General features: G+C 34.6%; 1 protein-coding gene across 1 annotated transcript in view; it reads left to right on the top strand.

Moving 5' to 3' along the window:
• LOC149771591 (uncharacterized) overlaps positions 1 to 13821 on the top strand; it is a 51168-nt gene that overhangs the window by 20946 nt on the left and 16401 nt on the right. The window contains exons 4-5 of the mRNA XM_089948319.1: positions 6032 to 6133; positions 12278 to 12484. Coding sequence (XP_089804445.1) covers positions 6032 to 6133; positions 12278 to 12484 — 309 coding nt within the window. The remainder of the gene's footprint in view (positions 1 to 6031; positions 6134 to 12277; positions 12485 to 13821) is intronic.

Raw genomic sequence — 13821 nt, 5'->3', positions numbered from 1 at the left:
GGTCTTACATGTGTTTTCCCGGGTTTGTCCCCCACCAGTCATACTGGCCTCCATGTATAGTCTATCATGTGCTGACAAATTGTCTTAAACACACAACAGCTTCCAACCAATAACCATGAAGTGCTGGGCAGCTTGGTTCAGGAAATTACTAGAATCCATGATATAAATGTGTGACATCACTTATGACGGTGATATTAAATGTTATCTTCCCATCAAGTTGGAATCATTTAGAGCAGGGTTTTGTTTTCTCAAGATAAAAGAAACAAACAAAACATATTTATAAAAATTCCAAGTCCAATCCCACCTATGCCCAAGTCGATTGCCACCCTGATCGAAAACATAACTGTTGTTTATACAAAGATGTGCATTCATTAAATCCCGAACCTCTTTTGAGAGAGAGAGAGAGAGAGAGAGAGAGAGAGCTATTATAGACTATCCCAGGATTCTTGTTTTGCTCCACATACTAGCCATATGGATGATTTTGTTTATAACAAATTAAAATCTCACTAAAGTGGTAAACATATAACCCTATGAGTCAGTGAAGATTTTTGCCAAGTCTTCCATCTGTATATATTTTCTTTGGTTTGAATACGTTTTTTTCTCTGAAGAAAGTCTTGGGTGATAGTGACTATTATCCTCTCATCAAATAGTTTACACGGTTCTGCGAATCTAAAACAAATTATTCATTAGTATTGTAACCACATGTCTGTATGTCTTAATAATTTTCAGGCATTCAGAACAGAGAGAGACACAAAGAATTTATAAAGATGACCATATTGTCGTCCTCAAAATAATTGTTACAAAAATAATTATTTTAATGTTAAATTTATTCAGTTGTTTAATAGTGTTAGGTCAAGGGAAACAGACATTTCTAATTAACTGGTGTTCATCGATGTATGGGCAGAATTCAAAGATATATCATAGTATAAAATTTGGGGTTGGGGTGGCGCAATATAACCTAGAAAGATGATTTCATTCTTTTCTTTCAGAGAAAACATAGATACATTCAGAATTATAGAATGTTGAATTTAGCAAATGTAATGGCGGTCATTTCTTACAGGTTTTAATGTACGTCAAGTTGCCAATTTTCAAAGAATTTTCTTTGGTAGAAAATTCAGCAATTTATCTATTACAGAACATATTGATAAAATACAACAAGCACTTTTACTATTAGGTCTAATTAATGATAATATTAAAATACAATGGTGATATACAAATATATTGGGTGAAAATACACACAAAAGGCACACACAAGTAGTTTCTGTGTATGCTGGATTAGGATTCTCTCTCTCTCTCTCTCTCTCATCTGTTAAACAGTGATTTTTGGCAATATAGTATCCTTTACAAATCCTTCAATCACTTACACAGTTAAGATACTGAAACAGTAGAGCACTTATAATAAAACAAACAGCACGGAACATTGTTGCCAACTCTGGTCTAACAACAGATGTAACAAATAAAGTAAAAATACAAGTTATTAATGGTGTTCATATAGTGGATAGACAGGAAAGACAGATATTCTGATCATAGCTTGGCTATGCAATTTACAATGAGATGAAATGGCAGTTGACACAACTATTAAGAGTTTGCATCGGAACATAATGGTTTCAAAATTAGTATAGATAGATAGATATATATATATATATATATATATATATATATATATATATATATATATATATATATATATATATATATATATATATATATAATCCAATTTGTACTTTAGCATTTGTGTTATTTAAGTAAGAAGTTTCTCAAAAAATTTTAATAACTAAAAAACAGTTTGTGATAAAAAGCTGTGGGACCAGTTGCACATACAACAATCAACATTTAACACCAAATGGATGATAACATGATGTGGGATTAGTTTGCATATACAAGAAAAAACATTTGACACCAAATGGATGAAAAAAATCGGTTAGTGGCACATATAAGAATCAACATATATAAACACCAAATGGGTGATACAAGACCTAAACTTAAATTGAAATTAAACAGTGATTTAATTATATGTATCCAGTGTAACTATTAAGTTGATTACATAGATTAAATTTTGTCCATACATCGATGAACACCAGTTAATTAAATTAGCAATGTCTGTAAACTCCCTCTATAGTTTGAATGATTTGAAAATTATTAATAAACATATAACGGCAAGGGGAGTGCACTTGCCCCCCTCCCCCGTCCCTGATTTTACCTTTAAATATGTTTTGGACTACATCCATTAAACATTATGGCTGACCACTACATGTTTGCCCAGACCCACTCCAGAAATATTTCTGGAGGGGAGGAATCTGGTTGCGCTGCCAATGAAGAAATATGTTAAGATTCGTAGAACCGTGAAGCTTGTTTGATATGGTGATGATGATGTATCATCACTTAAAGACTTTTTGGTCTCACGGAAAACAAAGTATATTCAAGCGGAAGAAAATATACACAGACAGAAGACTTGATAAAAAATCTTCACCTACTCGGAGGGTTATATGTTCACCAATATTATGGCTAGTACATGGGACACTAAATGAAATGTTTTTAGTCATATTTAAAGGGTCTTCTATAAAGTCATGTCTGCACATCATATAAGGACAAAAGCACTGCATATAACGATGTTTGCACATCATATAAGGACGAAAGCACCGCATATAACGATGTTTGCACATCATATAAGGATGAAAACACCGCATATAACAATGTCTGCACATCATATAAGGATGAAAGCACCGCATATAACAATGTCTGCACATCATATAAGGATGAAAGCACCGCATATAACGATGTTTGCACATCATATAAGTACGAAAGCACCGCATATAAAGAAGTTTGCACATCACATAAGGACAAAGGCACTGCATATAACAATGTTTGCATATCATACAAGTACAAAAGCATATCATATAAAGAGGTTTCCACATCATATAAGGACAAAAGCACAGCATACAAAGAAGTTTGGACATCATATAAGGACGAAAGCACCGCATATAACGATGTTTGCACATCATATAAGGACGAAAGCACTGCATATAATGATGTTTGCACATCATATAAGGATGAAAGCACCGCATATAAAGATGTTTGCACATCATATAAAGACAAAAGCACTGCATATAAAGAAGTTTGGAAATCATACAAGGATGAAAGCACCGCATATAAAGAAGTTTGCACATCATGTAAGGCAAAAACACCAGATATAAAGAAGTTTGTACATCATATGACGAAAGCACAGCATATAGAGTATTTTGTACATCATATAAGGACAAAAGTACATATATAAAGAAGTTTGTGCATTGTATAAAAATTAAAGCAACGCATTTAAAGAAATTTTGCACATCATATAAGTACAAATTTGTGCATATAAAAAACAAAAGCACCACATATAAAGAAATTTGCACATTAATGCTGAGTGCCAAGTGAGGCAGCTGCTAGTACCATTTTTATTTCTTTGGTATGACTTGACCAGGGTTCAAACCCGTGACCTGCATCTGAGATGGGCACTCTAACCAATAGTCTGCCAGAGCGGTCAAAGCAAGTTGAAAATATTTTTATATCAGAAGGTATAACTCATAAGCTTCACTAGATTTCAGAAACTGCAAACTTTGATCATGTAACTTTTGTCGTGTAACTTCTGCCAGTTTGCCATGTGGTCCAATCTCAGCAGATGGGAGAGTCTTATCTGGCTTTTAGCAGGTATAGGCTTGCAGATTCACCCTGTGGTTATTACGATGTGCATGAATGCCAGCACAGCATGCTAGTTGCCACTTCCAGTCATCTTTTGTAATGTCACTGGGATATGGCCCCTTAAGTTGTGTTCAGTTTACAGCAGCCTCCTGGAGATGAAGGCCATAGTGAATGTGATTCAATCCTGTCATAAGGCTCTGTCTACCAAGGGTGTTCTCATACTATCCAACAACTCTGTTGTGGTTAATTACATCAGAAGGCAAGGGGAGCCAAATCCCCAGACCTCTGCAGTCTATTTTTGGATTTTTTGAAGTGGTGTCATCACTGACAAATCCACATATGTGTCTGCCACATAGCAGGCAGACTCACTGATCCAACAGAATCAGCTAGCTCAGACTGAATTGTCTGTTTACCTCTTGGCATTCAAATTAATCTGCACCTTCTGCCACGGGATCAACCACTCGTGGATGTATTTGTAGCAAGATTGAATGCAAGCTACCTACCTTTGTCCCTCCAGTTCTTAGTAAAACTTACCTCCATCCTGTCTTGTCCACAAGGTATTGCAGAAGCAAGGAAATCAGAGTGCTGTCTGGTCTCACTGAGAGTAGAAAAATCATGGATAAATGATCTGTTAAGCTTATCAGAAATTTCCAGGTAAATTTGAAATTTTTTCTTCACATGCTCAAGGAACTGTGTATGTAGGTGTTTCATTCAAAACTGGAATTGATGAACCTGCATCTGTGGCTCCTATCAGGTAAATGCTTGGTGGAAAAGAGTTCTCAGTATAAGTGATGGACAGAACCAGTCAGGCAAGAAGGCCCACCAATTTGAAAGCATATGTAAGGGAAGTGAAAGCTTCTTCCAGAAACAGATCACTCCATTAAGAACATTGATACCACGATAGCTAACATTTTCCATTGGCTCTTTGAAGAGAAGAAGTTTGCCTCCATCACTATATAAAGCAACTGTTCTAAGATCTCAAACACGTTTTGTCATCATGAAAAGGAGACTTTAGGTCAAAACAAAGACCACTTTAATCTACTGGCAAATTTTGATTTGTCTCAACCAAAAGCATTTGCCATGTGCCTAAAATGGAATCTTCCATGGATTCTGACATGGCTGAATAAAGTGTTTTTTTGAAGTTATGTCTCCTTGGCTCTTGATCTGGTACAAAACTGTTTCTATGTCATTCTAGCAGTGAGATACATGCCTTGTTGGTTTGCCTGAACATTCTGAAGTGCTGTTGGATTTCATTATGGTGGTTTCTACTTTCATTGCTCAGGGCAGGCACCTGCTTGTGGTAAATCAGTCCTTAGTTGGGAAAACTCTTTCCTTATTGACCCTTCACCTCAAGGGCATCTGCAGGATTCCATATGACATTAAGGATTTTGAGGTGGTAGCTGAAGTGAACCGAGACAATGAGAAGAATAATTGACCTTGTTTATACAGAGAAGCAAAGGATATTATTTCAGCTCTGACATTATTATTCTGGCTCAGAACACGTTTTGCTTGAAGAACTAATCCAAAACCAGATGTGTTTCTTGTGGATATTAGTTCACTTTTGCCACCATCATCGGAATCCAACTTTCAGTAACTGACATTATCTATGCTGTAGGATGGAGGACAGAGATGACTTCCTCCTGCTTTTATCTCAGAAACCTTTAATCCCCCCAAAAAGGCTCTTATGTCAGGAGCACAACAGGATACTTTCCTGGGTTATACAGCAGCTTTATAAACAAGTCTACTCAACATCTTCACTGGATTTTCATGGTGGAAGGTGGGTGGGTGGGTCCCAACAAGCCACATCAAAGTGCTTATCTATCCACTAACTCCAACCCCTGTCTTCGTGAGATTTGAGCTTTGTTTGACATACATTAGTGCATCAGAGATGAGACCTCCTCCCAGCTAATGGGAAGTAACTTCCCACCCCTTGTCTATTTTACTAATGTATTATGATTGGGCAGCATGTTTAAGAAAAAAATGAATATTTGGAGTAAAATAATATTTCTTCGATAATAGATATCTGATTGTAATAGGAGGCACACCCTTCTAGCCTTGCCACAGTTACATTTTAATACCTGTCAGACCATGTTTACTGCTCCAGTAGCACAAGAAGTTTGAACAGGATGTGGTACCAGTCCCACTAACCAAGTGGAGATCACTCTCATCTGACTTCCCCTTGGTTGGCAGATTTTTTTTGCACTTTTGTTGAGAAGTTTATGAGGTATTTGTATACTTTTAATGTATAATTGTCAGTAAGTATTGCAGAAGAAACATGTTTTACTCCAAAAATTGGTATCTAAAATGTGTTCTGGTGATACAAGTATAAACTAATTACAGTTCTTTATTCCAGCTGGGTCAACATTGGAAGCTATGGCACTGGCTGTAGAGAAGGCCTCAGTGGTTCTAATTTGCATGTCCCAGAAGTACAAGGACAGTCCAAATTGTCGCTCTGGTAAATATGCAATGCTCACAAATCAGATTAAGGTACCAGATGTTCATGATCTCATAAGACACAATAAAATGAATGCAACTTGCATTTCATTTTTATGGACTGCAGTAAAGCTTGGTGCATACTATGGCCATCATCTAAAGATGTGCAAGCTGACAAATCTTTGTGCCTCCACAATTTTTAATTTCTTTGACTTGCTGCCATTTTTGACTTGATGAATGTTATATTCATTATCATAAGTTATGCATTTTGACCCAGTTACACACATCACATTTTAGACTTATGTATTTCAGTATGGAGTAATTCAAATGATAAAGTCATATCAAAGCTAGCACATCTTCAAAAAAAAAGAACATTTTGACAAATATCAATCCAGAAAGAGAGCAAGGAAAATTTAGCTTTTAAGTTAAAAGTATTACCTGTTAAAGACTGAATCTGTTTGAGAAAAGCCAAATCAATTTACAGGATATCCAATAATAGTGCTCCTGAATATATACAATCACAATTCCAGTATAGACTACCTGGTAATACTCCCCACTTGCAATCCATGTCTTCCAAACAGTATAAAATTCCCAAACCAAATAAGGAATTATTAAAAAAGAAAGTTTTCCATACTCTGAAACTTTTGCTGTGGAATAGTATTCCAGTTGAGATTATAAATGCCCACTCTATTTCCTTCTTCCAAACCCAACATAGCCAGTGGCTTCACAGATGCAGTTAAAATAAATAAATTCCTTTGTACGATGACCTCAGTGTAGATTAGTTCTTCAGCTGATTGTATTGCACTCTTTAAAAAAAGTCATTATTATTATTATTATTAAACTTGTACTATTTTTAAAAGAGCTATGGCTTTTTTAAATTATAGACTCATTTCCATTGTGGAGGGTGTGGTAGTATGTAGTATATTCATGTGAGTAAAATGAAAACCATTTCTCTAAGTTTTAATGTATTCATCTGTTTGTTCTTCCTTCCATCCATACTACTTTTGTCTCAAGAGCATGACTCTACAACTTTTCAAGATATATCTGTGATACTTTCAACATATATTAGACTAATGGTTCCTATGTGTATTTGCTATTCATAATTCATTAGGTTTTTATATTGTCATAGTTTTATCCATTCATCCAATCCATACTTTGACTTCCATGATAAATCTTTATATCATTATGAAATTTGCTACATGTATTCAACTAATGGTATAGGTGTGAGATTTGGCTATTCACAGTTCTTCACTTTCAAACATTACGAGCTTTTCATTCATTTATCTCTTCATTTTTCCATTCCCAATTCATCTTTCTGTCTAAGCTTAATAATTGCCTGCAAACGGCAGATACTCTCTTAGAAGTTGAGTTCAGTTGCAAACTATAAAGACCCAGGTCTTCCATCACATAATCTGCCGGTAGATCTGCGCCTATGCAGTTTGTTTGGAGCAATCAGTAGAATAAACATTATAGACCCAGATCTGCTGGCACATTATGCAATGGCAGATCTGGATTTGTGTTCTTTACAGTCGGACTTGATTTAAGAGTGAGTATATATGTTACTTTGTAAGTATAGATGCCTACATATAAAATCTTGGATGAATCCTTCTGTCTCCTAACACATTTTTGCCAGGTACTTCATCTGTTTTATATTTAGTTCACTATTTTTTTATAGAGGAAAAGACGATATGGGCATGGTGGTTGGATATGTTATATTGTAATAAGAATAATGATATTCAGGGCTCTTCTCAGAAATATTTGAAGGCATTGTGGTATTTTGTGATTTGATTCATAGTTGTACTCATATTTGCTGATAATGTACTCTCACTACTCTTATTTGCTGATATTCATACTCTTTCAGTACTCTTATTTGCTGATAATTGTACTCTTGCAGTACTCTTATTTGCTGATAATGTACTCTCACTACTCTTATTTGCTGATATTCATACTCTTTCAGTACTCTTTATTTGCTGATAATTGTACTCTTGCAGTACTCTTATATGCTGATAATTGTACACTTGTAGTACTCTTATATGCTGACAATTGTACACTTGCAGTGTTCTTATATGCTGATAATTGTACACTTGCAGTGCTCTTATATGCTGATAATTGTACACTTGCAGTGCTCTTATATGCTGATAATTGTACACTTGCAGTGCTCTTATATGCTGATAATTGTATTCGCTTTTAAATAAAAAGGCATATTTCTAAAACAGCACATTTGGACTGGGCACATTACACAAGTATACTAAACGTATTATAAAACAATTTTATTAAATTTAATCAGTTTATGCAAGCCTAATCTTGTGCAAGGGAAATATTATCAAATGCAAACTGCTTTGGAGAAAAAAATCTACATTCCATAGAAATTTAAGTTGCAAAAAGAGAGTTGATGATAAATATTAGTTTTAACAAAATGGAGTGGTGAAAATAATATAAATAACATAAAAGTGAAATCAATTTATTAGCCTGATTACACAGAATTAATTTCTTTTTATATGACTTTACAAAAACAATGTTTCAGTTAGGGGTAAAATGATACACGTGTGCTGCATATCAATATGATTTGCAGTATACAACATATGATATGATACATTATTGATACACATATCAACTTCATGGACTTTTTCATATTTATTTCTGTCAGCAGTTAGGCAGGTGCCCTTTTTTTGTTGACATATTGATTATATTACGAATATAGAGAAGAAAACAAAAATTCTTCCCAAAAGACTACCTGCTGGTTGTTAGGGATTTTAAAACAAAGACTACCTGCTGGTTGTTAGGGATTAAAAATCAACCTTTTAGGCCATTTCAGGCTCTTTCATTTAGTTTGATGTAGCAGCCATGGTCACCATGCCCTTCGTTTTGCACTGGTGAATGCTATAAAAAAAAGTTCCATGGGAAGTATTTTAAATATGTATTGGCCAGTCATAATGTATGTGTAATTTAATTCTGCATACCTAAAGAGAGAGTAGAATCTTTTCATGTAAAATTATTTTCCAGCATTGATTATTAAAAATATAAAACGATAAATGGGAAAGGGGTGTGGAGATTTAGCAAAGGAGCATAATTTTACAACTAGAAACAAATTATAATTTGCTGAAGTAAATTATTATATAAAATAGCCAAAGTGAATTAATGTTTCTTAATATGTAATGCATTTCCAGCTCTAAATAAACTTTGTCTGTGTCTATATCTGTCATTTTCTATGAGGAAGATTGGGCTGATGCAGATCAACTCTTCTTTCAAGACTTAATAAAACTTTTGGAAACGTTTGTCGAAAATTGAAAGTCTATAGGTTTTCCTGATTAAAACAGTTATATGCATTAATAAATGTTTTAAGATAGATAATTGTACTAACTCAATAACCAATGCATCTCCCACATTTGTCATTCACCTCATCTGAATCTGTCATTTGCTACTTGCATTGTACAAGTGTCTGGTGATAAAACAAATAAAGAAAGAAACAAATACATGAGTGGTTACTTCAAAATTGTTTATTTAAATTGTCCCTGACTAATAGCAGAAAATTATTCAAATAAAGTATTTTGAACTCGGTATTCTTAACAAAACACAATTTTCTTTTTTGTTTTTAAAAAAAATAAACATTGATGTAATAAAGCATTATTTTGTTGCAGTCGTCTAATGACACGTACATTGTTGTTGTAGCCACAGACTATTTGCTTGTAATGGGTGATGTTTAAAATATTCCTGTCACTTTTCATTATATATATTTTAGATTAGCATTTAAAGAAAGCTCATTATTGTTTATGTGAATATATCGTGGAAGTTGTACCTAGGAAAAGGCAAGTTGGTAAATATGTGTCTGTTGAAGTCCATTTTTCTTGAAAGTCTATATGTGTATGCATTGCTGCATTAAACAAAACATTTTTTTGCCAAATATAGACATATTTTGCTTGCGTTGCTTTGCATTTATTTTTGTGATATCTCCAATTTCTCAGTACTTCTGTCGGAAATACCAAATTCTGCACTTATCCTTAAGCCTGTTTCCTTTCCTGTAACCATTAGTTCATCTTCCATACTTGTTTATTACTGTGAGCATGCCTGCAATATGGTTTAGCAAGTACAGTGTTTCCTGTACCATTTATTACATAAATAAATGCATGACCTTTTTAACAAATGCTTTGGAACTAATAGTTTGAAGGGATACAATATCAGACTGATTCTGAATAAAGTAATATTGAAAACCAGCTTGTTCATAGCAATCCCTTCCTTTATGTTATTCATAGCTCAATGTGCATTTGGAACACTTCAGCTTTTTCCCTAGTGTCCCATTGCTCACAATATGAATTAGAAACTAGATTTTTTGTGGAATGTTATTGCGCTTATGGACTCTATCACATGTATTGTTTTCCATCTCATAACATTTTAATTGGTGAATTAATTTTTAATTGTCTAAACAGATTTCCTGACAGTTCAATCTAGGTCATAGTGATAGGAGTACATTAGTGGTAAATATATGAAAACATTGGCATATGCAGATTTGTTGCTGGAATATCTGACCAGAGTTGTTTTCAGGATTTTCTCTCAGAGATGGAATTCCCCTTCAAGCGTTCTCAGATGCTGGATTTATGAGAGGGAAGTTTTATATGACAACAGTATCTATCGAAGAACCAAGTTTATACTTTCTTCAAAGAGGTGTGTGATAACAAGCTTTCATTGAATACAGATAAACTTATGGTTCTTATTTTCAATATTAGCAAAGCGTTAGCAGTTGTGATAATGGCACTGCATCATGTGCATTAGAAGTGCATATAAAGGAGAGGCATTACCACCAAATACTGAAAATCTGCATGTCTGCTATTGTAGAACCTCACCAAGTACAGTTGGTGAAATGCTTTTAATTACTTGATTATCAATATTGAAAGCATCTTGTTGCTCAGATGCAGAAACTCACTTTGTAAGTGCTTGATCATAGTGGTTATGAATGTTTGGTAGAAACTGGGCTCTTAAGAACTCACAGTACTAATCCAGTTCCCATAGTAATCCTATGGAAACACCATGATATTCAAAATTCAGTAACTTTACATTTCTGAGTGCCAATGTTTATCAGTATAGATGAAACCTGAATGATAGTTTCTATGTAGAGAAAAACATAGGAGCCACGGCATTTTCTGGACCTACAAGTATTTGAAACATGTGTTTCAATTCCGCACCAAAGAATCAGGTGCTTATTTCAGTAATGAGTGTTCCAAACTCAAGACTGTTAAAGGACTGAAATTCCATCAAGAAAACAATGTCTTTATTTTTTTAAGTTCCTACTAGGATAAGCTCTCAAAAGATTTGTTTTCCAACAAAATAACTTTCATTATCAATCAATCCTGGCCACCCAGACCCATATGTACTCGATTGCATGTTCACCCATTTCCAGGCTGGTTCCCATTTTCCATTCAATTAGTATCATGTGTCCTTAAGTTTAATGCATTAGTGTACAAACCATGCCATATCAAAATGGCGAAAATGCAGATCTTTTTGTATGCATGTATCTGTAACTTTGCAATTCTATTATTCATTAAACACCAGCTCAATAGCAACTACTGTTATTGGTTTCATTCTGAAGATAAAAACAATAAATTTGCATGCTTTTATGTTTCAAATTAAAAATATCTGTAATGTTGACTGTAATGCAGTTTTTTATTAAAAGTGTGTGTAATATCTTACAGTTTTTCCTTTGAACAATGTATTACTGAATTGAACACTGTGATAATGAATTGAAAACTTTGTTATTAAATTGAACAGTTATTGAAACGAACATTATTCAATTAAACACTTAGTATTGAATTGAACACTATATTATTACATTGAACACTGTGTTACTGAATTGAATTGAACAATATGTTATTGAAGTGAGCACTGTAATTGAACTGAATGTCATGTTATTGAATTGAGCACTGTATTGAAAGGAATTGAACACTTATTGAATTGAGCACTGTATTGAATTGAGCACTGTATTGAAATGAATTGAACACTTATGGAATTGAGCACTGTTATTAAATTGAGCACTATGTTATTGAATCGAACACTTATTAAATTGAACAGTTTTATTAAATCGAACACTATTATTAAATTGAACACTGTTATTAAATTGAACACTGTAATTAAATTGAACAATGTTATTAAATTGAACACTATGTTATGTTTTCAGAGTCAGAGTATGTATACAGACTTAGGAAGGACTTCATTCCATTAAGACTCCAACCTACATACACTCCTGATGGCTGGCTTGGAATGATGGTTGGTACAAGGCTGTATTTTGACTTCAGTGATGTTAGTAAGCTGGACACTCAGCTATCAAAACTTATCAAGGAGCTTGGAAACAGAGGGAAGATTGGCTATATGGACACTGTTGATGGTGAGGAAGTAAACCTTAGTGTTGAGTTCAAAACAAGTGATTCTTCATCAATGAATTAAAAAGCTAAGCCTGTGCAAATACATGTCTTTTTTAAATACATATCCCAATCATGATGCCTTGGGAGAACTGCTATTTCCTTGCAAATCCAGCTGTCCCAGATAAAACATTTAGCTAAAAAGAGCTAAAAGTTATCTGCCCACATAGTTGGCTTTAGGGCCGAATGATCTCCCCTTGACATAGAGACTTGTGGCAAAACCAGTGAAAATGTCAGTTACTACTTCCACTTTTGTCGAGAAGCGCACTTTCACCACAAGAGACCTCGCAAGTTGGAGTTCAGAAGGAAAGGATACTCCATCTATATTTCCAACTTTTCTCTCTACTTTAACAGTGTTCTTCCTTTACAATTTTAGCCACACTTTGTCATCTTTACACATTTAATTATACTTAGGTTATTGCATGGGTAGCCTATAACACTTCACTGCTGTACTTTTATTATGTTTATGTGCAAGTCCCTGAGACCTTAGAAAACTCTTAACATATGTGTAAGTCCATAATTACTGGCTACATACAAGTGAGTTTTCTGCAATAATAGATTTAGTGTCTGGACATCATGCTTCATTGCATTTACCTGTACAGGTCATTCTTGAACCTCTCACAGGTAGTATGGTAAATTATTTTGGTAAAATTTGTCTGCTGTTGTCCAGGTAACGCTATAAGGCATAGCTCAGCGCCGACTTTCTGCTCAGCGCAGAGCTACAACAGTTTATACATTTTACAATTTTTTCTTACAGATTAGACAATAGGCAAAGTGCAGAAACAAATGACTTAGGATGAAAACGCTATGCTGACATGTCCTCAATGTGGGAATTTAATTTGGATAAGGGAGATAATTCAATAAATGTTCTCCAGTTACAAAATGCTGGAAATCTGCACAATCATTGACAGCCCCAGCACCTTTGTAACCAGCAAAGGACTCCTCATTGCTGGCTATACCTTTAGGCCTTGCCTCTTCAGGGTTCCACTCTACAGCTCCTGATGATCAACGTTGAGCAAATGAACAAAAAGTATCCTTTTGCTCCACCGATACACCGACTGGTCACGTGGATCAAACATCCCATAATCCATTCCATCATTATGACTCAGATGATGTCCACCCAACAAACATGGCCTGTTTCTGTTTTGACTGGTTTAGGCTTACCACAAGGGGTCTTCAAGGACAAAGACCTCAACACAGTAAGTTCCTGGAAATCAATCTGTTGTCCAGTCTGTCAAACACGATGTATTCAGGCAGTTATGGAGACCAGTCACATATGGCCTCACTGCACGCTCCATTTACA

The sequence above is a fragment of the Sinohyriopsis cumingii genome, unplaced genomic scaffold (genome assembly GCF_028554795.1).
Source record: "Sinohyriopsis cumingii isolate HCF-2022 unplaced genomic scaffold, ASM2855479v2 utg001752l, whole genome shotgun sequence".
In the NCBI taxonomy this organism is placed as follows: Eukaryota; Metazoa; Mollusca; class Bivalvia; order Unionida; family Unionidae; genus Sinohyriopsis; species Sinohyriopsis cumingii.
The sequence above is the reverse complement of the archived record's forward strand: the minus strand, read 5'-3'. Positions and strand labels throughout refer to the sequence as shown.